Below are 26,793 nucleotides of genomic sequence, written 5' to 3'. Positions count from 1 at the left end.
ACCATCTAAAGTTGCATTTATACTGACAATTTCTGGAAAACCTCTCACCATTTAATTAACACTGCTGCTACAGCCACTTCAGAGCTAGAAACTGTAGGAGTACTAATGTTACTACCATCTGAACAGGGTTGTGAAACATCAGTCAAGTAAAAAGTGCACTTGTGGAGCTACATGTGCTAGTCATGAGGGAGATTTTCATAAAAAATACAAGTATACACAAGCTTAAAGAATGAGTCTAAAGAATGTTCTTCTAGCAAAATTTGGAGAAAAGAATTCCCATACTAGTCAGGGAAATTCTAGAATCATGCTAACAATAACTGAATTAAACTTGCTAGTACTGTTGTTTATACTACTTTAGGGTTGAAATCAGGCAGACTTCAGTGGTAGGATTATATAGTGAAACAGAAATTAACCAAAATTGGAAATACACTCACAAATCCAGATAATGGAGGATTCAGGTCTGGTACATATGCCTCAGGATAAACATTATTTAGATACCAAGTAAAATTTTTGCACTGTAGCCGCTGCCTTAAATCAAGTCTTTTTGAGATGTCTCCAAATGTGCTCTGTTGGGAAAAAACACCCCAAAACAATAACAAATTAGATTTATATAACTGTCTGGGAGATGTCCTGGGGAGTAGCACTAAACAAGTGTGTGAGTTTAATATTCAAATCTAAAAAAAATACTGGGTTTAAACAAAACACAGCAATACATTTAATACATAAAAATTGCATCTATTAGACTTATAGAGACATAGCACCGTTGACCTCTTGCACACACTTCCAACTGCTACAGGCAGAGCAAACCCAACCCATGCTTCCTCTGAAGCAGTGCTGTAAGGGTCCTCAATGGCAACAGGGAGCAGGGAAACGTAATACTGATTACGTTAAGAAAATCCAACACATTATATTAGGTTAACAATAAATTAGTGTAGGTGTAAATGTGAGGCTGTCAAAGTAAGGCAATATAGTGGAAGACACACACATATGCAGTGCAGTTTAATGCTGTGTGTATGTACGGTTCATGAAATAAAACACAGTATTAAACTGCTTCTGTTCTGATCTCCGATACAAAACTAATGAAGGAATATTTTCTGTTCATTGCTAAGCAGGGAGTGCTGCTGTCAAACTGCAAAGGCATATCTAGTGGGGTGTGCATGGGGTTAGTCTTGACTTAGATAATAGAGTGCAGAGTGTGCTTATAAAATCTGCAGATGACACCAAATTGGAGGAGAAGTTGCAAGCACTTTGGAGGACAGGATTAGATTTCAAAATGACCTTGACAAATTGGAGAATTGGTCTGAATTCAACAAGATGAAATTCAATAAAGATAAGTGCAAAGTACTTCCATTAGGAAAGAAAAATCGAATGCACAACTATAACATGGGGAATAACTGGCTAGGTGGTAGTACTGCTGAAAAGGATCTGGGGATTATAGTGGATCGCAAATTGAAGAAGAGTCAACAATGTGATGCAGCTGCAAAAAACGTTAATATCATTCTGGGACGTATTAACAAGAGAGTGTTGTATGTAAGACCAGGGAGGTTGGTGTCCCACTCTACTCAGCACTGGTGAGGCTTCGGCTGGAGTACTGTGTCCAGTCCTGGGTGACACACATTAGGAAAGATGTGGACAAAATGAAGCAAGTCCAGAGGAGAGCAAAAAAACAAACAACAAAAAAACTTTTAGAAAAACCTAACCTATGAGCAAAGGCTAAAAAAACAACAACTAAGCACATGTCTAGCCTTGTGATTAAGGGGAGACATGCTAACAGACCAAATATATGTTAAGTGCTGTTACAAAGAGGATGGTGATCAATTTTTCTCCATGTCCACTAAGTTAGGACAAGAACTAATAGGTTTAATCTGCAGCAAGGAAGGTTTAGGTTAGATATTAAGAAAAACTTTCTAACTATAAGGGTAATTAAGCTTTGGAATAGGCTTCCAAGGAATCCCCGTCATCACCTAGCATCTGAGCAAGGGGGATGTCACCACTTCCAGGGAGCCCCCCAGTTAAGCGCTGCCCAGAGCCCGCCTCACCCCCGTCTGGTGCACCAACCCCCTGCCCTCTCCCACACCCAAACTCTGCTGCTGGGTGGGAGGAGGGGTTGTGGTGGCCAGAGACTGCCCCAGCAGCGGCCGGTGCGCATGGCGCAGGGGCTGCCTGAGCTGCCCCTGCTGCTACAGAAGTCACGGAAACTCACGGAATCTGTGACCTCCGTGACAAACTCGCAGCCTTAGTAATGACTTCTCGAGGTCCCTTCCAGCTTCACATTTCTATGAGTCTGCACCATGAGGAAGGTCAAGAAAGAATCAGAAATTGTATAGGAAATGAGAGAAGACGCTTAATCAGGGGCCCAAATAAGTTTTTGTTGTGTAAGGGATAAGAGACAGACCAACTGGCTAAAGGGGAAAAGTAGATGTTATATGATAAGTAAAGTCCAAAGCAATATTGAATGGCAACAAAATTGTTGCTGTAAGACCCCTCCCCCTCTTCATCTCTCTCTCTTCAACACACACACACAGGACACACGTATCCTAAGTATTTGTATTTACTATGGAGTGGTAATCACCTGTTTGGTAAATGTAATTAATGTATTGGCAACAAGTAAAATGAACAAGCCACTCCTGATAATAGCTGTAACCAAGTGCAAGGAACAGTTTCCAGCTATAAATCACATTTCTTGGGCTCAAACAACAAAGGAGCAACACAAAGCCCAAATGAACCTTAGAACAACAGAATAAAAGTCAATTAGTACAATGAATAATCAGTTTCTTTACAATATGCAATTAGCTAAGAAGGTTGTGTTTTAAATAGAAACCTGTGTGTTAAAATAAAGGGATATTGGACCAAATTCATTCAATAGTCAGTGGGGCTACATCAGGGATAAATTTGGCCCAATGTTACTAAGCATGGTTCAACTTACAGCCTAAAAAGGTACACATGGACAAGATTCAATCTCCCACTAGATACTTTGTTAAAAAAAAATAAATAAATGTGAAAATGCATCTAAACAGATTATTCTGTTTTAGATGTTTTACTGTATATTTTGACGTAGTACAGAGATTCTCAAGCTGTGATCCAGGGACTGTTGGGGTTCACAAACTATGTCTAAGAGGTCCGCGAAAGACAGACTGAAAACTAACTGAACAGAATTCATATATATATATATATATATATATATATATATATAGACACACACAGAGACAACTGATTTCCAAGGGGTCCGGACCTTCATTTGAAATTTCCAATGGGGTCCACACCTCTATTTGAAAATGTTTAGGGGTCTGCAAATGAAAAAAGGTTGAGAACCACTAATGGAATAGATACGGTAGAAAACAATTCCAATTAAGTGTCAGTGTTTCTTCTATCTCAAGGCAAAGATATTTCAGTAGCCTGATGGTTGCCTGATAAATTTCCACTGTTCAGGCACTTAGGTATAGTTTTTCTACAAATTTTCCCTTCACAAATAATTTGCTTAAAAAAAAATTTTTTTTTGCTTTATGAAAAAGTCACCAAATTTTGGTCAGTGAAACCATTTACCAGCATTTTCATAAAAATATGCCAATTCCATTTTTTTTTGCTTGCAAATGGCTGTCTCAGTTGTATTAATGAACAAAAACTTTTTTTGTGATGTAAAAATGGAATTATGCCATTTGGTAAAATGAAAGGCCTGCAAAAACTGTTTTTTGAGATAGCAGAAAAAAAACACGAGGGACAAACAAATCAAATTTTTCACGTTTTATTACTCGAACAAAAATATGTTTTTGATAATCAACATTTTTCAAACAGCTCTTTGATGGGGTTCAACCCCTTACCTAATAGTTGATAGGCAGAAGAGCCAATTAGTGCACCTGTGATTGATAGATTAATTGCCTCCTGGGCTGAGGGTGCAGACTTAGGTAAGGATCGTTAGGCACCTGAATCTTAGAAGGAATCCAAGGAATTTCAGTAGAAAGAAGACTGGATTCTTCCATGGAGAGAAACCCATGGGGGAGGACAAAGATAGGGTTTAAGCAGGCAAGAGGCTCCACAGGGAGGAGGTTAGGTTCCGGTAGGGGAGGTTCTAAGTTAGGGTAGTTAAAAGCACTTCAATGGAGTAGAAGAGGGATTATTTCAGAAGAAAAAGGAGAAGCTGGGAGTATCTAGGAAGAAGCTAGGGGCCTGAGAACCAAAGGGAGGCTGTGTTAAGCACAGGGTGTGGGGAAACAGCACAAGGAGGCTTAGAGGTAGAAAGTGGCGCAGGGAAAGGCGCAAGGAAACAGCAGCATGTCTGAAGGAGCACAGCTAGTTGCTTCATACAGGGTCCCTGGGTTGAAAGCCAGAGTAGAGAATGGGCCTGGTTTCCCCTAGTAGCCCCTGAGGAAGGGGCACGAAAGCGCAATGGAAAGCATATTAAGCCCAGGGTGAGACTGAAGACTGACCCCAAAAGACAAGCTTAAGAATAACCCCAAGCAGTTTTTGGATCTTGTTGTTACCCTGGAAGGGGACTTGGCTGGAGGACTGAGCCACAGAAGACCCAGTGAGAGGTATAACGGTCTACAGGACAAGCTGGTGACAAGGATCCCTTGCAGCATTGTACTCTGACACAAAGGTGTGGTGAGTACCCTATCTTACAAGCTCTAATTATAGGTCTTTAAAGAGCAAACAATCAGAATTCAAGAGCAAGTGAAACACCTGTCTTTATTTACTAGATATTTGAGCAAATAAAACATTGTCCTGCCTAGTACTTTTGATTAGACTATCTAGAAGTCTTACATACTTTTGTCAACAAATAACTTTTGCTCACCAAAACTTTCAATGCAGCAAGAGTGATTTCTAATACCACCACCACCACCTACTTGTTTCACAATTTTTGCTGCTTCTATGTTTCTCCGGTAAAATATTTCTTTATATTCATCCATCCAGACTTCTGCAAGGCGAACTTGATTACGTGTGATCACTTGAGTGCCTTTTGGAAAAGTATGGGGGCTCTTGCTGCGAAAGACATGGCCAACAACAGAGCAAGGCATGATCTCCAATTGTCCACCACATTGCCATACCTGGTGATAGTATTTTTGTATAAGTCCATTGAAGTTATAATTTTTACAAGGTCTAAAAACAACATCTACTTTACAATTTTAATGTTTCATCTTAAACACCCAGGTAAGACCTCTAGTTGCGTTAGAAAATGGGATTTGTTAATCAAAACTCAAGTCCACAGGTGAATGTTGGAAGCATAAATTTTGGATATCAAATCCAAACACTTTCTTACTATAGTGAACAAGCCTATTATTTATTCTATTATTTTCTGCCCATAGATTAGTGATAGCTCAGTCTTCACGTTCTTTCAGTCCTTGACCTCTCTGGTGAATCGGTCAACTACGGCAAACGTCTGATACCGTGGTTTCGGGGTGGGGTGGGATGGGGGGCGGGGTTGTGTGTTTTTTTGAGGACACATTTACTGGACTGATGTAAGGCCAGACATATGATTATATCTCTAAACTTACTCTGAAAGACATTTCTATATTTTCACCTCCCCATATTTCCATTTCTTCATCATAGCTTCCAATATATTCAAAATAGTCTTTCGATACTGAAAAAAGACCTCCAGCAAAAGTAGGTGTTCTGCAAAAAGAGAAACCATTAAGTAAGTTACTGATGCAAGGTTTAAACTGGCTGAAGGGCTTCTCTACCTGGGGAAATTCACTAGCATAATTATACCACTGCAGTTATACTAGTGTAATTCCCTGTGTGCATATGCTTATTCCAGAACAACAAACTAAACTGGAAAAAGGCATTCTTATGCCAGAATAAGTGTTCATACAAGGAGTTATGCTAGAATAACTATAGCTGTATATTTATATCAATAAATTTTCCTAGGTAGACAGGTCATTAGTTAACTTTATGCATTTTTCCATCCCTGTAAGTAACTAAACTGTGTTGGCAGCACCTTGTGATCCAATGAACAGACAAAAAATTGCTGAAAGGGCAGAGAGCATCAGTAAAGATGTCTGGCCTTTCTCCAATGTACTGAGATCTTGAGATCAACCACTATGTGTGTTATTCCATACTGGTACTCAGCCTAAAGCCTGGCCAGGTCTGACTCTTCAGTACCGTGATACGAAGCACCCCAGCTGTTCTGGAATTTGGGGGAGATGCACCTTTCTTTGTGGGTATTCTTCTACCAGAATTCAGTTATATTATCTCTGAGAGGGATTGCTCAGAAAAATTTCTTAAACCATACTAAAAAGGGTCCGTTTGCCCATTTGCCATCTTCTCGGTGATCCTTAATATTTTAATTCTGGCTTTATTCTGAAGGGTGCAACATCAGTTCATGTCACTCTGCGGAAGATGTAAGAAAAATAGTTTTATGCAGATGTGGAACTTTCTGGATCAGTAGCCATAAATAACTTTTAGGCTATTTCTCTCATCAGTTTAAGAGGTTCTTCAATTATATCAAAATGTTTGTGTAGCACATCTAAACTTTTATTTACAAAACATTTTGAAAGCCAAAAAAGTATATTCTAAATATAGAAATTATTATTATAGACATAGTAGTTGATGGATATGGGTGTCTGCCATCTTTGTAAGATGATGAGCAGCACACACAACAAGCTTGTTTTCTCAGTTTGGACATTTTAACAAACTTGCCACCATCCACAAAGTCCCCACTTAAGGTTTTTTTCTTTTTTTTTTTTTTTTTTGTAATTCTTGAAGCATTTCAAGATGTGAAATATGAGCAAACAGAAAAAGCTGATGCCCAGGCAGCAGAGCTAATGAAAAGTATTTATTTCCTCCTCTCTTTCCCCCCCACACCTTTTCAATGCGCCTATCATTCAGGTCTATTATACATTCCCACGATGCAAGGTACAAAACACTATAAATAGGCATATAATAATTAGCCATTACTAATGAGTTATGACAGACAAGACATCAAGAGTTCTTTAAGATATCAGGATGGATGGCACTTAAACAAACCAATGCAATGAACTTTAGAACTAAACACCAGAAAAAGAGAGAGAGAGAGAGAGAGAAAACAGAAAACATACTTGCATTTCAGGAAAATTATTTTCACTCCACCCACATTTATACCCTATTAGTCCTCCTCTGTCTAGTTTTTCTGTTAACATACATGGGATGGTTCTGCTATATTTTTGTTACCTTGCTGTGAAACAGTACTATGCCCCAGTATGAGTTTAAATAAGTGCCTTACAATGAGACAGTTTCAACCAGTATACATTATGGAGACTGTAACTGTGTCTACACTAGCATTTTTCTCTCCAATTTCTTGTAGCTGCAGATCCACCATTGGGAGTTCTAGCATAGACAGGCTACTGGCATTCTAACCACCACATTATCTAACTCCATTCAGAACAGAATGAGATGATGTAGTAGTTAAAAATTTAACTGATAGAAGTGCTCATGTAGACAGACTAACACTGCTTCCATTGCTGGAAGCAATTATGGGAAATTACAAACAAAATCTACTGGAGAAGGACATTGTGTTTATATTTATCATTTTAAAGTTGTTTGTAAAAATCTGATTTGTAAAAAAAATAAAATCTAGAGAAAATATTCCAATAAGTGAAAGACCTCAAATCATAAGATATTAAGACTTCTGATTCCAGTGCTGCTATTCCCATCCTCAGGCAAAGAAATGCTTTGTTTAGAAGTTGCTAATTAGAACTTTTTTAGCAAACCATTTGCAAAGTGAAGAATTTCAAATATTCTACAAGCTCAACTGTTTACCTAATTGGATAGGTTTCATCTTTTCTTCTTTTATTTTCATGTTCAGGAAGAGATTCCCATCCAAATGATAAACTCCAGTCAAAATTTCCTCTGTTATGGTTATGTCCATAAGGAGAAGGCTTGCTGAATTCAAAAGTATTAAGATCTATGGATGCAATATCAGGGCTTACAACAGCAGTGTAGTTCTCAGCTATTCGTGCCAACAATGGCTCTAACCAGCCATAAAAACATTCACCTATGGGAATGAGGGGCAGGAGAGAAAAGAATTAATTAAATGAAGCACTGGAATTTTTCTTCACAATGAAAGTATAATTAAGGGACTATTATTGAACAGAGTCATGTTTTGTAGAATCCACACTTTTTTTTTCTTTAAAAGATTAAATGTTAGCTTAGAGGCACCTAACCAGACCTTGCTGAGTGGGCTTAGATTTTGGCATAAGTGATCATGTGTCTGGAGGAAAAAAAGCAAGTGCTGGCATTAAAAAAAAAAAAAATTAGCAAAACAAACTTTTACTAAGAAAAGGGACCAGGAGGAGGACAAAGTGAAGTAAAGATTGGGCTAGGCCCTGGGATGAGAGCAGGCATGAACAAGAGAGACACAGTGAAAGACAGTCTGCAATCAAAGAGCTAAGGCTGAAGATAATTAATGAAAGATTCAGCTCTGTAAGTTGTGACATCAGGTGTGATGTGAATCAAAAAAATTTATTTCGAACATGCAATTCTAAGTAATTGAGAAACAAAATATACGTTCTTTCTTTGTTACGTTGCTGATCAATTAGGGAACATGCTCGTTTAAAGTTGTGCAATGCTCCCTTATAACATCATTTGGTAGCCGCCTGCTTTGTCCACTGCTTGCACGAAGAGCAACCCGTTGAAACTAGCTGGTGGGGACCAAGGGTGGACCTTGGAACCAGGATGGACCGGCAGTCCCCCTATCAGCTCCCCTAAGTTCCCTGTGCAGCAGCCGCCCAGCAGGCTATCAATTGCCTGCAGTGCAGCTGTCCCTCCCCCCACTGCCATGTGCTGCTCCTGCCCTTTGGCTTGGAACTGCTCCCAGGAGCCTTCTGCTTGCTGTGCAGGGAGAGGCAGGAGAGAGGGGGGCTAATGTCAGGGTGGGTCCCTCCCCCCTGCTCCTGCACCCCACTTACACCATCTCCATTGGGGGGGCCACACGACACAACAGGACTCAAGATGGAGGGAGCTTCCTGGGAGCAGCTGCTGTCTCAACTTGCTTATCTATTTAACAAGGCAGTGTACTTCGAGTGGGGTCAGCTTACTTAAAGGGGCAATGTGCATCTCTCTCTCACACACAGGGTGTGTGTCTCTGTCTGCCATGTTGTCTCCCCTCCCTCCATTTGTGCTGCCTTGTAGAGCGTTAGGCTACATTAACAAAAATGGGTTAACCCTTGAGGGCTCAGCCAAAAGCTAGTTCAACATTTAGCGGTAAGGCATTACCTGGGAAATATCCCACCCTCTGACTTCACCACCTCAACCAAGCTTCACAATCATCATCGCTGTGTAGTGTACAATATTAAATTGTTTGTTTAAAACTTTGTGTGTGTGTGTGTGTGTGTGTGTGTGTGTATCTTTTGTCTGGTGAAAATTTTTTTCTCTGGAACCTAACCCCCCCCCCCCCCCCCTTTACATGAATTCTTATGGGGAAATTGGATTCACTTAGCATCTTTTCACTTAAAGTTGCATTTTTCAGGAACATAACTACAACGTTAAGCATTTTGGAATGATTTTCCATAACAATCATTTTAGAATTTGTAATGTTTCATGAACATTAAAATACTTGGTAAATAATTCTTGATTATGCTAGAAATTCTTTTTAAAAGATTTTCTTACTCTTGCATCAAATTTCACTAGTATGATCTAGCTGACTAATGTTATTTATGTGCCTATTTAAAAAGTAAGTGTTGACTAGTACTTTCTTAATAGTTAACAATTCAAATGGGAAGAGAGCCTTAAATGTAAGCCAATATAAACTGATCATCATATCTGAAAGTTTGTCACTGTTAAAATTTATAAATTACTTACTCACCATATACCTGCTCATGGCCTTTGCAATTCATGAAACCCCCACAGCCATGGATCTCACAGTTTTAGCAAGACCCCAGATCAATTCCCAGTAGTAATGGGCTATGCTATAAGTGGTCAATGGTACCCAAGATCCACAAGAAGCTCCTTCTCAGCTACCACCAACTGCCTACAACCTTGCTGCTTTCTGATGAGCTACCACTAGGGTTGCCAACTCTCCAGGATTGTCCTCGAGTCTCCAGGAATTAAAGATAATGTCATGCAATGAAACCTCCAGGAATTCATCCAACCAAAGTTGGTAACCTAGCTACCACTGTAGCCGAGGGTTCCAAGGAGAGTTAGCTCAGCAGTATGAGAGCTCTAGTGAACTAGCATGGACCAATAGCAAGAGACTCCTGGGTTCAATCCCAGCTCAGACACTGACACCCTCTTACTCTAGTCACTTAATCTCTCTCTGCAACCATTTCTGTATATGTAAAATAGGAATAACTGTACTTAGCTACTGCACAGGAAGGTTATGACAATTAACGTATGTTTATAAAGCACTCAGAAATGCTATAGTTCATCAGAATGAACATGCAAACCTTCCAGAGCCTATGCTCCCCCTTTCCTCGTCCAGACTCCAAGCTTAGTTAGACAATTTTGTCAACTCTTTAGAGTCCCTGGCACAAGCAACTGAGCACTTCTTCCAGTGCTTCTCAAAGCCGGTCCGCTGCTTGTTCAGGGAAAACCCCAGGCGGTCCAGGCTGGTTTGTTTACCTGCCGCGTCTGCAGGTTTGGCCGATCGCGGCTCCCACTTGCCGCGGTTTGCTGTCGCAGGCCAATGGGGGCTGTGGAAAGCAGCGCAGGCCGAGTGATGTGCTGGCCGCCCTTCCCGCAGCCCCCATTGGCCTGGAGCGGCGAACCGCGGCCAGTGGGAGCCACGATGGGCTGAACCTGTGGAAGCGGCAGGTAAACAAAGCAGCCCGGACCGCCAGGGGCTTTCCCTGAACAAGCGGCGGCCTGACTTTGAGAAGCACTGTTCTAGACAGCATTGCATTAACTTTCGCCATGCTTATTTTATATTAAAAGGTAAATTTGGCAAAGTTTACATTTCTAACACTGAGAAGGAAATTAAAACAAAGTAAAATTGAAAACGATGATTTATAAAATGAACACAATACAGTTTCCTAAATATTTGATATTTTAAATACTACTACTATATATCATACAAGTAGCACAGATGTACTTACAATGTGCATCCAAAAAAGTGAGCGTCTCTCCTGTTGCTACTGAAGCTCCTAATAATCTTGCAGTGATTAGACCTTTTCTTTCCTTTTGTCGGACTACCTTAACTATTTGAAACTGTTTCACGTATTCATCTAGTTTATCATGCAAGTATTCTGAAAAGACAAATACATTTCAGAGTATTCAATAGAAACCCATTGCCTGAGATTCCTTAATTTTTTTTTCTTTAACGTCACGATCAACTTTGCATGCTAGTATGTTAAAATATAACTTTTGAAAAGGTTAAATTTTGCTGAGTAGCCTATAATTAAACATATTTTGAAATTTGGGGTTTATAAAATATATATTTGAAGAGAAACCATCCCAATTCTTAAAGCTTTAAAAGATGAAAACAATGGGTACCATTTCATTTAGATGAGACTAAAATAAAATCAGTATTTCTGTCACAGGTAGCCTGCATTCAATTTTATTACTATTGTGTCCATGTGATTATTAAGATTCTATAGTAGGCATCAAAAGCCAATGCAAGTGTATGCAAGTCCAAATAAAATACATTTTAAAGGATTTTGCAATGTGGAAGCAAGACTTGAATTCAGGTTTTTGGGGTTTTTTTGGGTCTCTGACAGGAGTGATTTCTACTAAAGAGCAGTTCCTGTTGGTCATTACTGATTCTACTTTACAAAAAAAATTATAAAAGCATTCACAGTGCAAGGGACATTTCCAATAGGCCTGCCTTTTGCATTTGTATCACCTAATGTTGCAAGCAAACTCAGTAATTGTGCACCTCGCCACCCAAATTTAGGGTTACCATATTTCAACAAGCAAAAAAGAGGACGGGAGGAGCCCCGCCCTAGCCCCGCCCCTCCCACTTCCCGCCCCCCCAGAACCCCCAACCCTCCCCCCGTTCCTTGTCCCCTGACTGCCCCCTCCTGGGACCCCTGCCCCTAACTGCCCCCCGGGACTCCACTCCCTATCTAAGCCTCCTTGCCTCTTGTCCCCTGACTGCCCCAACCCTTATCCACACCCCCACCCCCAGACAGACCCCTGGGACTCCCACGCCCCATCCAACCACTCCCCACCCCCTGACAGCCCCCCCCAGAACTCCCAACCCATCTAAACCCCTCTGCTCCCTGTCCCCTGACTGCTCCGATCCCTCTCCACACTCCTGCCCCCTGACAGCCCCCCCAGAACTCCCAACCCATCTAAACCCCTCTGCTCCCTGTCCCCTGACTACTCCGATCCCTCTCCCCACTCCTGCCCCCTGACAGTTCCCCCCCAGAACTCCCAGCCCCCTACCCCCCGCTCCTTGTCCCCTAACTTCCCCCTCCTAAGACCCCCCCCCCAACTGCCCCCCAGGACCCTACCCCCTACCTGTACCCTGACTGCCCAAAACTTTCTCCACTCCCCTCCAAAAGCCCCCACCCGTTTCTTGACTGCCCCATCCAGAACCTCCCTGTCCCTTCTCCTGCCCCCCCTTACCCTGCTGCTCAGAACAGGGTGTTGGGCTCTGTGCCAGCCGGACACATGGCTGAGCTCCCCAGCACAACACAAAACCCGGTCCCTGGCCCTGCACAGGGCTGCCGGAGAGGGCTGCAGGAGGAGGAGCTGCCGGCCGGCTCAGAATGCAGGGGGGGGGGTGGGAGGAGGAAGCTGCTCCGGAGTCCAGCCCGGGACTTTCCTGCAGCCCTCCCAGCCGCTCGCTCTGCTCTGCCAGGGGAGGGGGAAATCCCGGACATTGTGAGTGCTTTACAAATTCCCCCCGGACGCTATTTTTAGCGCACAAAAGGAGGACATGTCCGGGTAAATCCGGACGAATGGTAACCCTACCCAAATTACATACACAAATACACAAGTGCAGGTTTTACCTGTACATATGGGTGCATGTGCACATCTTGCAAGCATAAACAATCAAGAGCTACAATGTTTACTCACAGTAGGAGCTCTAAATATACAGATGGTTAAAGATCTTTAAGAAGATTTATTTGCATCTGAGGTTTAATTTTTCTTGGAAGTTTTTGTATCTTCTCACTTCCATATTAATATTAAGTGGCCTTCTGCTTCCGAATGCACCGTATCTCCAACTTTGTTGATATTCCAAATACGTGGACTTGCAAACAACCATAGGTGCATTGATCTGAATGTGTGTTCTTTCAGATGTCTGCCTCAGTATTTCAGTGTATGCAAGTTTGTAAAATTGGCTTTGTAATCATCCAAAGTATATGCACCTGTGATTATTTAGACAATTACCTAAAGCTCCACCTTTTAATATGTAATAATTTCTTCTCATATTGTCCCTTATCTTCAAACACTTAGTTTAATGAGACCATTTACAGGCCTAAAGAGGAACACATGTATAAATGTTTGCAGATCATTGTAAACATTGCCTATAATCATAGGTTAGTAGTAGGTTGCTTTATCCTAGGACTCCTTTTTCTACAAAGTGCAATATAACTTGTTTCCCCAAGGGTTAATGTGGTCACTAATCACATTAACCACACAAGAGATCCACTTCCTGGACACTACAGTACAAATAAGTGATGGTCACATAAACACCACCCTATACCGGAAACCTACTGACCGCTATACGTACCTACATGCCTCCAGCTTCCATCCAAGACACATCATACGATCCATTGTCTACAGCCAAGCCCTAAGATACAACCGAATTTGCTCCAACCCCTCAGACAGAGACAAACACCTACAAGATCTTTATCAAGCATTCGTAAAACTACAATACTCACCTGGGGAAGTGAGGAAACAGATTGACAGAGCAAGACGGGTACCCAGAAATCACCTACTACAGGACAGGCCCAACAAGGACAATAACAGAACACCACTGGCCATCACATACAGCCCCCAGCTAAAACCTCTCCAGCGCATTATCCACGACCTACAACCTATCCTGGAAAATGATCCCTCACTCTCACAGACCTTGGGAGGCAGGCCAGTCCTTGCTTACAGACAACCCCCCAACCTGAAGCAAATACTCACCAGCAACTACACACCACACCACAGAAACACCAACCCAGGAACCTATCCCTGTAGCAAACCTCGTTGCCTACTCTGTCCCCATGTCTACTCTGGCAACAGCATCAGAGGACCCAACCACATCAGCCACACCATCAGGGGCTCATTCACCTGCACATCCACTAATGTCATATATGCCATCATGTGCCAGCAATGCCCCTCTGCCATGTACATTGGCCAAACCGGACAGTCCCTCCGCAAAAGAATAAATGGACACAAATCGGACATCAGGAATGGTAACATACACAAGCCAGTAAGTGAACACTTCAATCTCCCTGGTCATTCTATCACAGATTTAAAAGTCACTGTCATTGAACAAAAAAACTTCAGAAACAGACTTCAAAGAGAAACAGCAGAACTAAAATTCATTTGCAAATTCAACACCATTAATCTGGGCTTGAATAGGGATTGGGAGTGGCTGGCTCACTACAGAAGCAGCTTTTCCTCTCCTGGAATTGACACCTCCTCATCTATTATTGGGAGTGGACTACATCCACCCTGATTGAATTGGCCTTGTCAACACTGGTTCACCACTTGTGAAGTAACTCCCTGCTCTCCATGTGTCTGTATATAATGCCTGCATCTGTAGCTTTCACTCTATGCATCCGAAGAAGTGAGGTTTATACTCACGAAAGCTTATGCCCAAATAAATCTGTTAGTCTTTAAGGTGCCACCAGACTCTTTGTTGTTTTTGTAGATACAGACTAACACGGCTACACCCTGATACTTGACACAGTGGCACTGTTATGCAATTTAAACAGTAATAAACCATTTAAACATATAAACTTTGTGTTAGGGAGGTATAGACTTAGAACACTGGGATGAATAGACAAGAAATCCATATTTGCCAAATGGAGTTAAAAACAGAAGGGAGAAAAACCTTCTATTTTCTATCTTGCATGTGAGTATTAAAACCAATTAAGTAAACTTAATTACACACACAAGTGTTTACAAACTGAAACACACACACTAAGAGATAACGGTCTTTCTCATTCTTTCTAACCATTATTGATGCAAAACCGATGTCACTGACTGATTAATCCCGAATGTAATCTTAACATGGATTAATTAGAAAAGTAAGATTTAAAAAAAAAAAAAAATTCTTACCATCTACACTGGCATCATCCACCAAAATAACTTCTTTTAGGAGTATGGCAGGGGAAGTATACATCACACTGTGAACAGTTCTTAGCAGAGTAGACCATGCTTCATTGTGAAAAACTATTATGATACTTGTAGTAGGCAGTGGCGGGCAACGTTTAAATTTTTGCTCAATACATCTAAAGATTAAAAGAGATTTTAGACATTATATAAAATTTAATATGAACTCTAATTCAGTCTTTAAAAAAACACCCTTTTTGTAACAGAGAAATTACTGACATTTTATTTTTTCCCCTCTTATAATTTCTAGTTCCATCCAAGCGTTGGAAAATAAAGAAATGGAAAGTGTCATACAGCATCTCAAATAGAATTCTTGATAGCCAATTCTTAATACCTCATGAATATCTATTTGGGCAATGAAGTCACTTCTGACAGCAGGGATGTCAAGTACCTTTGAAATAGAGTCCAGTTTTCCTCTTGGAGTCAACCATATATCACCCATGGAAGTCAATAGGAATTGTGCATGCAGGTTTTGACTCATCCAGTTTCTCCTAGGCATTATTATTACTTACTAATCACTGAAGTGAGCATTATAGATTTAAGGGGACATTCAATTAAACTGGAAGGTGGCATATTGAAAGACAATACTTTCTGGAATGCAATCAGTCAGTCTGTGGAAGTCATTGAGTCCAAGAGCTTAAAAGGGTATAGACATTAAGATGCATAATAAGAATATCCAGAGTTATAATAGTAAATACTGAGAGTGGAAGGAGAGGAAAAATCAAATGTTTTGGAAGGAATTTACACTCTCCTTCATAACCAGGCTCTAACTACTAAGGATTAGGAGAAGACTTTCCTTGGGGGCATTGTCTATAACTGCACCTATACCTGCATACCAAATAATTTCTTGCACCTTCCTCTGAAGCATTTAGTACTGGCCGCTGTTGGATACAGTCTTCTGGACTAGATAAACTACTGGTCTGAGCCAGTACAGCATTCCTATGTTCCTAAAAATGTTGGCTGTCTACATGACATTACAAACAAGATGTCTTAACAAATCAAGGCTAATATTAAAGTTAATTTAATTTATGTATACGATCCAGAAAGAAACTATCTTCATCTAAAAGGTATAGTTTAACAACTCCTAATTTAAAAACAATATGCACACAAATAAAGCCACATAACAGGCAACAATTCAGCAACAAAACAAAAAAGAAAAACTTTTAATTTGGTCTCTTACCCCAGATAAAAATGTTTGCCTTTATTGAAAATAAGAATGGTCTGGGACTGAAAATTACCAAACTGGGAGTCAGATACGGGTTCTGTTCCTGCCTGTGCCACTTATGTAGCCTGTATTTCAGCATCCCCATCTGTAAGGCGGGTTAATACTTGCTTAGTTCACAGAGGAGATAAAGAACTTTAAAACGTTAGTTTTAAAGCTTCAAGATACTTAAATGGAATTGTGTACAAGTGCAAAGCAGGAGCACAAGTCCCAGATCTGCTGGCCTAACACTTGAGGGCTCAGTGTACCCAGCAGACAACTCCCAATGATGTAATGGAAGAAAAGATTATGTGGCATGGTTTACCCATGACTGGGAGGTTTGAGGAGAAGCAGCAGGAGAGGACGGAAGCTACATAACTTCTGGACAACGGAGAAGAGGAACTACAAAGAAAAGGACGCTGCAAAATCCTTTCACGCTCCATTCTCAAAAAAATCACTTCTACTGCTACTCGCTTGAGAGGAAAGAAAGGTGGGTGGCAGCTATTAGGTAGCCAGGTGGAACAGCACAACTTAATTTTTGCCAGGCATACATATCGCATCTGCATCTGAAAAAACATGACTCAAAGACCATGTAAATGAAGGTCTTAAAACTTCATGAGAACAGATATACAAATTTCAGAATGGTTCACCAAGCAACACAGAAAACCATTTAAAGCTTTATTTTTCCTGTGTTTGGTTATTACATATCAGCCAGATAATTGTTTTTGTTCTAAACACCAGCCATTTCCCAGTATGTATGCCATATAGATACTATAATTACCTATCAAGTAGGAGCATAAAGGTTAGGTTCTTCCTATATGTAAAAAAATGTAAATCTCTTTGACTTTGGCTTAGAGCAGGGGTTGGCAACCTTTCAAAAGTAGTGTGCCGAGTCTTCACTTATTCACTTTAACTTAAGGTTTCGCGTGCCGGTAATACATTTTAACGTTTTTTAGAAGGTCTCTCTCTATAAGTCTATATTATATAACTAAACTATTGTTGTATGTAAAGTAAACAAGGTTTTCAAAATGTTTAAGAAGCTTAATTTCCAATTAAATTAAAACGCTGATTTTACGCCGCCGGCCCACTCAGCCCGCTGCCGGCCTGGGGTTCAGTTCACCTAGTTCGGCAGCAGGCTGAGCAGGGCCTGCGCAGGGGTGACTATGTATTTTGCGCCCCAAGCACGGCAGTCAGGCGGCTTTTGGCGGCATGCCTGCGGGAGGTCCGCCGGTCCCGCGCCTTCGGCGTACCCACTGCCAAATTGCCGCCGAAAGTCCCTGCCTGCTGCCCACACGCCATTGGCAGGCCGCCCCCCCCGCGGCTTGCCGCCCCAGGCACACGCTTGGTGCGCTGGTGCCTGGAGCTGCCCCTGAGAGCCTGCGGGACCCTGGTTGGCAAGGGGCCAGCAGCCAGGACCTCAGACCGGCAGCGGGCTGAGCGGGGCCAGTGGCCGGGACCCCAGACCGGGGGTGCAGGTGGGAATGTGTGTGTGTGTGGGGGGAGGGGTTTGCAGGAGCTCCCGTTTGGTGCTCAGGGTGGGGATGTGGGGGGGTGCAAGAGTCAGGTATGGGGTGTAGGGGGGCTGGGTATGACTCGGGGTGCAGAAGTCAGAATGGGGGCTGGAGGTGTGTGAGGCAGTGTAGGGGTCAGGGCAGAGGGTTGGGTGTGTGTGTGATGGGGGGGTTCAGGGGTCAGGGCAGAGGGCTGGGGTGCTCGGCTCGTGGGGGTGCTCACAGCAGGGGGCTGGAGGGGATATGCCCCGTCCCCACCTCTTTCCCCAGGACCCCGTCCCCACCTCTTCTCTGCCTCCTCCCCGGAGCAGCGAGCATGCTGCGTCTCTGCTCCCCCTCTCCCTGGCAAGGGCGATCAGCTGATCGGCGCAGGAAAGCACCACATTGGGGGAAGAAGCAGGGGAGAGGGGGAGCTTGGCTGCTGGCAGGACCAAGCTTCTGCCTCCTGCCCCCGCAGGAGAGAGCGGTGGGCGGGGGGGGGAGGGGGTGCTGAATGGGACCGGGACCCCGGCAGGCAGACACGTGCCATTAAAAATCAGCTCACGTGCCATCTTTGGCACGCGTGCTGCAGGTTGCTGACCCCTGTTTGTTTGCAGTGTTCGGTGTATTTAAATGCTGCCCAAGTTGCTCTGAGAATATGCTGGGTCTCTCTATGTTTGATAATTATGTTATTCTCAATGTATGGATTTCAACATACTCAGGAGGTCGAGTGTCTGGTCCAAGATCTCGATGCAAAGAAATTCTGTCACTTGCAAAAGCATTAAAACAGTGTTTTTCATCCCCACGCGCCTTCTCCTTCTCCTCTTCTGGGCTTAAATTGATAGCTTTGAATGCTTTACCAGAAGCTCCAGGGGCATTGGGGTCCTGAGGAGGTCGCTCTAAGAAAGGTTTCAGTTCTGCTAGCGTATAATGTCCTGGCAAACAGTGTCTCTCTCCAGGAATATTGGTTTGCCTAACAGGTGCTTTTATTTGCATTTTTGGCTTTGCACCTTTAATATTGTTCACAGCATTTAACATGAAACCTAGTACATCACTTCTCTTTCCCACAATTGGTTCAATCCCTGGTTCATGTTTAGCGTCTTGAACACCTACTTCTCTTTGTAACAAAAACAAAAATACTAGAAAAACAAAAACAACAATGCTAAACTTCCAAAGCTTCCAGTGGGAAAACAGTTTCTTAAACAATTGTCTTAGTATTCTTATGTGAGCCATTCTGGTATTAAAAGTTTATCACATCTATAAAAACTTCTGATAAAGATGTTCTTTAGCATCAAACTGGTCTCAATAACGTTTCTTGAAACGGAAACACCTGTAAATTAAAAAAAAGTATTAATATGTATGCAGTTAAGTGTGCACTACAATGCAAAAGTACAAAACGTGAAAATCAATTGTAACATTTAACAAGGGCGCCACATTAAGGTTAGATAGGCAACCTTAATTCTGGCATTTCCTCACTTTTCAGTGTTTGACTTTGCAACCTTAATGTTCTCTTAATGTAGTATTTTGTATGCAGTTAGGCAAATGTTGAAGGAATAATTCCATACTAGCCTGGATAAAATTAAAGAGTGTGTTACCGCCCAATTCTCTCCCCCCACCTCCATTTTACTAATTATTGTTTTATTTTCTTACACTAGATTGACACACGTTCACTCCCACACTCCAAACCCATAAATCAATTCTGCCCCCACCTCTTTGCAGAGGTCCTCTTTTCAGCCTGCAGTCTAGGATTTAAGAGCGAGTTGCTATCCTCCTGGTAGTACAAGAGGCCTACAGCTTCCCAGATTTTCCTCCTCTGAACCTGAGCATTCTGTTCTCCAGCTCCTCCCTCTTGGTCTCAAAGGATTAGTGGCCTTTTTGTTCTTCCATCCCTCCTCTCCACCCCAGGAAAAATATAGCTGTTTTGGCAGTTCGAGTCCCCCTCTTGAGAAAGAAACAACAACTGGGCTGCTCTGCTCCCTGCCTTCCCTATATTTATTCCCTCTAGAGAGGGAACCAACAGCTTTCCTTGTCCCACTTGACCCCACTCAGACAAAATTTCCATTCACCATAATCAAGTGGGTGAGAGGTTTTAGAGGCCAAAAGAATCATACCAGTAAGTTGGCTAAACTCAATATAGTTATTCACTGTCTAATAAGAAAAGAGGTGCTATATTTTAAATAAGAAAATACACAGATTACTGTGCACGGCTCCTGAAAAAAATTTGTGCAAATGGCCAAACACAGTCAGGCGTTTGAAGTAATTACAGTTGGTACATGGAGGTGCCAGAGCCCGGAGACCCAGTCTAAAAGTGACTTGTGAGATTCCACCCTGAGAGAAGTGCAGCACTGGGTCTATTGCTTCAAAGGTTGCTCATGGAGAGAGAGAGAAAAGAGGAAAACAGCTCATTCTGTAACTGTGAGAAAAGAGCAGGATTTTTTTAGATGTGTCAAAATAAGGATCTGTTATGACTGCACCTAATTATAAAAGGTGGTATTGGTGTATCAAGTACTTTTAAATATTACACATAGTAAGCAAGTTTTAGAATTGCTGGATTAGCTAGTTCTCAATTGGGACATCAGATATACCTGCCTTTAAACCACAAAATAAAAGATTAGTATAATTGTGCAACTTAATCATATGTCTAACCTCCAAACTCTTCTAAATCAAACATTAACTTCTCCTTCTAGGAAATACTATTAATTAAACAAGTTATAACATCCTGCTGAAACAGAAAATATTTGCAGAATGGGGAAAGCATACTGTAAGTGAGAGTGGAGGCAGTTTTGGGAAATATCTGACCTCCTAGGATCGTTCTCCTTAATAAATAGTTCTGCTGTTCTGAGTGACTTGGAAATAGGGGGTATTTGGCTAGCACTTCCTTGACTGAACATACACTTAGAATTAACTAAGATCCAGGAAGAGTAAGAGAACAATGTAGTCAGAACAAGCCTCCATAACAAGACTGGACATTTATCTGTATGCATACTGAATCCTTACACAGGACCCAACAGTAAATGCCTGGACAAAGGGACCTCTGACATCGCCTGAAAAGAGAACTTTGTGGGAGCAGGAAAGAATGCCACTACATGTATGAATTATTTAGTGAAAGGTAGTTTCTAGAATTTTATACAATCACAAATGCTGATTGCTATACCAAGAGATACTAGTACAGAGTTTTTGTTGAGAGAGGAGAGAAAAGTTGAAGGACACAGTTGTTGCACCTATACTATTTCTGCCTCATTGCTGCTACTATCAGAAGCAAGGAGGAATGTATTGTTTTTACATATTACTTAGTACGTCTACATCCTGTTGTACACATTATGATAGCAAGCAGATAGGTGCCTCAGAAATACATCAAATAGATTAGATGGGAACTACCATGCACTTCTAGAACAAAAGTCTTTAACAAATAACAGATATGATTTCACAGTTGTTTACAAGATATATTATAAAGTGGTGGTAAAGAGATAAGCCATATAGTTCTAAAGAATTAAGAATGTATGCAGGAAGGACTAGTTAAACACAAACACAGTTTACACATTTGAGAATAAATTTAAAACTATATTAATGAAATATATGGAGATATACCTGTCTCATAGAGCTGGAAGGGACCCCAAAAGGTCATTGAGTCCAGCCCCCTGCCTTCACTAGCAGGACCAAGTACTGATTTTGCCCCAGATCCCTAAGTGGCCCCCTCAGGGACTGAACTCACAACCCTGGGTTTAGTAGGCCAATGCTCAAACCACTGAGCTATCCCTCCACCCCCAATAGCTGTGGAAAGACTAAGAAAGGAATAAAAAGGGGCAACTTTGACCTGTTTTGTTGGAAATGACTAACAAAAGAAGAAAACAGTTTTAAAAGATAGATCAGAACTTAAGAACATAAGAACAGCTATACTGCACAAGACCTATGGTCCATCTAGCCTGGCTTCCAACAGTGGCCAGATCCAGATGCATCAGAGGGAATGAACAGAACAGGGCAATTTCAAGTCCTGCTGTCCAGTCCTAGCTTCTGGTAGCTGGAGGTTTAGGGACACCTGGATCAGGGGGGCCTTGTCCCCATCTTAGCTATTAGCCATTGATGGACTTTCCTTCATGAATTTTATTTCTTTTATGAACAAGTTATATTTTTGGCCTTCACAACATCCCATGGCAACAAGTTCCACAAGTTGACTGTATATTGTGTGAAGAAATACTTCCTTTTGTTTTAAACCTGCTACCTGTTAATTTCATCAGGAGAAAAAACAGTTACTTACCTTTGTAACTGTTGTTCTTCGAGATGTGTTGCTCCTATCCATTCCAATTAGGGTGTGCGTGCGCTGCGTGCACGATCGTCGGAGAATTTTTACCCTAGCAACACCCAGTGGGTCGGCTATGGAGCCCCCTGGAGTGGCGCCTTCATGGCACTAGATACATACCCCAGCCGACCCAGCGCCCCCTCAGTTCCTTCTTGCCGGCTACTCCGACAGTGGGGAAGAAGGGCAGGTTTGGAATGGATATGAGCAACACATCTCTAAGAACTACAGTTACAAAGGTGAGTAACCGTTTTTTCTTCTTCAAGTGCTTGCTCATATCAATTCCAATTAGGTGACTCCCAAGCCTTACCTAGGCGGTGGGGTCAGAGTGAGACACCGCTGAGTGCAGAACTGCGAAGCCAAATGCGGCATCGTCTCTAGACTGCTGAACTAACGTGTAGTGAGCAGCAAAGGTAAGAACAGATGACCAAACCGCCGCCCTACAGATCTCATGGATTGGAACCTGTGCCAGGAAAGCAGTCGACGAGGCTTGAGCCCTCATGGAGTGGGCGGTGAGGTGTGGCGTCGGGACACCGGCCAAGTCGTAGCAAGCACGGATACAGGACGTGATCCAAGAGGAGATACGTTGCGATGAGACCGGTAGGCCTTTCATCCGGTCAGCCACTGCAACGAAGAGTTGAGTCGTCTTCCTAAACGGCTTCATACGCTCAATATAGAATGCGAGGGCCCTGCGAACGTCCAGAGAGTGCATACATTGATCCTGCCGAGTAGCGTGCAGCTTTGGATGGAAGACTGGGAGGAAAATATCCTGGTTCACATGAAAAGCTGATACCACCTTGGGGAGAAAGGCAGGGTGGGGGCGAAGCTGCACCTTGTCTTTAAGGAAGACTGTATACGGAGGCTCCAACGTGAGGGCTCTGATTTCAGAAACACGCTTCGCTGAAGTGATGGCTACAAGGAAGGCTGTCTTCCAAGGTAAGTAAAGGAGTGAGCAGGTAGCTATTGGCTCGAACGGGAGCCCCTTGAGCCTGGAGAGGACCAGGTTAAGGTCCCACGCCGGAACTGGTTGACGCAGTTGTGGATAGCGGCGATCTAAGCCCGTTAGGAATCTAACTACCATTGGGTTAGAGAAGACCGAGGAAGCATGTTATCCTGGATGAACACCAAGATAGCTGCTAGGTGCACCCTGACAGATGATATCACAAGGCCCTGCTGCTTTATTGATAGGAGATAGTCTAGTATAAGCGGTATCAACGCCTACAAGAGGAGCGTGGCGCGCTGCTCGCACCAACAGGAGAAGCGCTTCCATTTGGCTAAGTAGGTGGCCCAAGTGAAGAGTTTCCTGCTGCCTGACAGAACCTACTGCACCGATTGTGAGCAGAGTAACTCTGCCCGAGTTAGCCATGCAGCATCCATGCTGTAAGGTTGGGATGACAGAGTTGTCCGTGGTCCTGGGAGATTAGGTCCGGCCACAGTGGGAGCATGATCGGAGGCTCTACCGACAACTTCAGGAATGTGGTGTACCAGTGCTGCCTGGGCCATGCTGGGGCGACTAGAATCATACATGCCTTGTCCCTGCGGAGCTTGAGCAGGACCCTGTGGACCAGCGGGAATGGAGGGAAAGCTGGTCTTTCCACGGAAGTAGAAAAGCGTCTGATAGGGAGCCCTGAGAGCGCCCTTGGAGAGAAGAAAACACTTGGCACAATTGATGCACGAGGCAAATAGGTCGATCTGGGAAAAACCCCACCTCCGGAAGATGGAGTGGATGATATCTGGATGAATCGACCACTCGTGAGTCTGGAATGACCTGCTGAGATGGTCTGCCAGCGTGTTCTGGACTCCTGGGAAAAACGATGCCATCAGATGTATCGAGTGGACTATGCAAAACTCCCACAGGCGAATAGCCTCCTGGCACAGGGGGGATGACTGGGCTCCCCCTTGCTTGTTGATGTAGAACATGGCCGTGGTGTTGTCTGTGAGGACTGCCACACAACGGCCATGTAGGAGACCGCGAAACGCCTGACACGCTAGGCGTACTGCCATCAGTTCTCGTACATTGATGTGCAGAGTTAGTTCGGATGTGGTCCAAAGGCCCTGCATCTGGTGTTCCCCGAGGTGGGTGCCCCAGCCCAGAGATGATGCGTCTGTGAAAAGGTATAAGGAAGGTTGTGGGGTGTGAAACGGTACCCCTTCGCACACCGACATGTGGTTCAGCCACCAGCTGAGGGAGGTCAAGACCAATTCCAGAACCGTGACCATCATGTTCAGGCTGTCCCGACCTGAACGATACACCGTTGATACCCAGGCCTGAAGCGGGCGGAGCCGAAGTCTGGCATGCCTGGTTACGTAAGTGCACAACACCGTGTGCCCCAGAAGGCCGAGGCACATCTTTATCGTGGAAGTCGGGAAGCTTTGGAGGCTGCGGATGATGTTTGCGATAGCCTGAAAACGAGTGTCCGGCAGGAGAGCGCGGGCGAGTCTGGAGTCTAAGACTGCCCCAATAAACTCTATTCTCTGGGTTGGTTCCAGGGTTGACTTCTCTCTGTCGAGTAAGATGCCTGGCTTGCGGAACGTGCCTAGGGTGAGTTGGACCTGGGATTGCACTTCTTCCCTGGTGTGGCCCCGAATGAGCCAGTCATCGAGATACGGGAACACCTGTATCCGTTGTCGACGAAGGTAGGCTGCCATGACAGCCATACATTTGGTGAACGTTCTTGGAGTCGTGGACAGCCCGAAGGAAAGGACGGCAAATTGGTAATGTTCATGGTTTACCACAAAGTGAAGGAAGCGCCTGTGCGGAGGGTAAATCGCTATGTGAAAATACGCGTCCTTCATGTCGAGGGTGGTGTACCAGTCTCCAGGATCCAGGGAAGGGATAATGGTCCCCAATGAGACCATGCGGAACTTCAACTTTACCATGAATTTGTTGAGTCCACGCAGATCTAATATGGGTCGAAGTCCCCCTTTTGCCTTGGGGATTAGGAAATAGCGGGAGTAAAACCCCCTGCCCCTTAGCTCTGATGGAACCTCCTCGATCGCTCCCATGGACAGGTGCATAAAGACCTCCTGTATAAGGAGTTGCTCATGAGAGGGGTCCCTGAAGAGGGACGGGGAGGGAGGATGGGGTGGGGGGAGAGAAAATTGGAGAGAATATCCCCTTTGCACCATGCGAAGAACCCATCAGTCTGAAGTTATAAGGGACCACACATGGTGGAAATGGGAGAGACGATCTCAAAATGGAGAGAAAGGATCCTGGGTGGTGACTAGTACGCCGTCGTCGGGTGCACCTTCAAAAATTTTGCCTAGGCCCTGACGATGGTTTAGGAAGGCCTTGGTTCTGACTGGGTTGGTGGCCGGCAGATCTCTTTCTGCCACCTTGTCCACGTCTTCTGTAAAAGTCCTGTCTTTGACAAGGGAGAAAGTAGAACCTTTGAGGCTGTGATCTAAAGGACTTGCGCTGGGTACCTGGGACATGCATCCCCAGGGAGCGCATGATGGTTCTGGAGTCTTTTAGGCTCTGTAATCTAGAGTCCGTTTTATCCGAGAACAGGCCCTGCCCATCAAATGGTAGATCCTGCAGGGTCTGTTGCAGTTCTGGCAGTAAGCCAGACAGCTGAAGCCAGGAGGTGCGTCGCATAGCTATGCCCGATGGCAGGGTCCTAGCCGCAGAGTCCACTAGATCAAGAGAGGCCTGTAAGGAGGTCCTAGCCCCCTTTCTGCCCTCTTCCACTAAAGCCCCAAACTCATCCCTGGACTCTCGCAGAATCAAATCCTTAATTTAACCCATGGGGTTCCACAAGTTATAATCATAACAGCTCAAGAGCACTTGTTGGTTTGCGACTCTGAGCTGAAGGCCCCCCGCTGAGTACATTTTTTGTCCAAACAAATCGAAGCGCTTGGCATCTTTAGATTTGGGCGCTGCAGCCTGTTGACCATGCCGTTCCCTTGCGTTCACTGAGGACACCACCAGTGAACATGGCTGAGGGTGAGTATACAGGTAGTCATACTCCTTAGAGGGAACAAAGTATTTTCTCTCTACCCCTCTGGCCGTAGGTGGGATAGAGGAAGGGGTCTGCCATATTGTCTTGGCGTTGGCCTGAATGGTGCGGATGATGGGCAATGCTACCCGGATGGGGTGTCAGCTGAAAGGATGCTCACCACCGGGTCCTCCAACTCCACTATCTCCTCTGCTTGGAGGTCCATATTACGTGCCACCCTATGTAAAAGGTCTTGGTGAGCACGTAGGTCTATCGGCGGGGGGGGGCCGAGGTCGTTGTCCCCACCACCGCCTCATCTGGAGAAGATGAGGAAGATGCTACAGGAGCTAATGGATCCTGTGGCGGGTCCAATTGCGAGGGGTCCTGATGTCCAGGATCCGCTGTACCGGGGTCTGGGGCCAGCGTAGGGGTGGGTGAAGACGTCTTCATACCCCCCCGGGGGGGGAGGGGTGACTGATGGTGGCCTCTGGTACTCGGGGCTCTGAATGGCCTGAGTGGGAGGAAGCCCTTGGGCTTGGTGGTACGCCCACGGGGTCCAGAAGGACCACTGTGCAGACTCCTGGCTAAGGTCTTCGGCTTCGTCCTGCCAATGACCCAGGTTGTCCGCTGCTTGGCCCAGTGCGGGATAGGCTGAGCGGGAGGCGCCGTCCGACTGTGAAGAGT

At 43.9% G+C, this 26,793-nt stretch overlaps 1 protein-coding gene across 1 annotated transcript in view; it reads right to left on the bottom strand.

Annotated features, from left to right (window-relative positions):
* Positions 1–26,793, bottom strand: part of GALNT3 (polypeptide N-acetylgalactosaminyltransferase 3) — a 51,776-nt gene that overhangs the window by 6,372 nt on the left and 18,611 nt on the right. Inside the window, exons 2-8 of the mRNA XM_054043637.1 lie at positions 18,596–19,207; positions 15,133–15,305; positions 11,004–11,153; positions 7,732–7,966; positions 5,490–5,607; positions 4,842–5,042; positions 435–566 (exon numbers count right to left, since the gene is read on the bottom strand). Coding sequence (XP_053899612.1) covers positions 435–566; positions 4,842–5,042; positions 5,490–5,607; positions 7,732–7,966; positions 11,004–11,153; positions 15,133–15,305; positions 18,596–19,110 — 1,524 coding nt within the window. The 5' untranslated portion in view covers positions 19,111–19,207. The remainder of the gene's footprint in view (positions 1–434; positions 567–4,841; positions 5,043–5,489; positions 5,608–7,731; positions 7,967–11,003; positions 11,154–15,132; positions 15,306–18,595; positions 19,208–26,793) is intronic.

This window comes from Malaclemys terrapin, chromosome 11 (assembly GCF_027887155.1).
Source record: "Malaclemys terrapin pileata isolate rMalTer1 chromosome 11, rMalTer1.hap1, whole genome shotgun sequence".
NCBI lineage: Eukaryota > Metazoa > Chordata > Testudines > Emydidae > Malaclemys > Malaclemys terrapin.
This window is presented reverse-complemented; position numbering and strand designations above follow the sequence as displayed.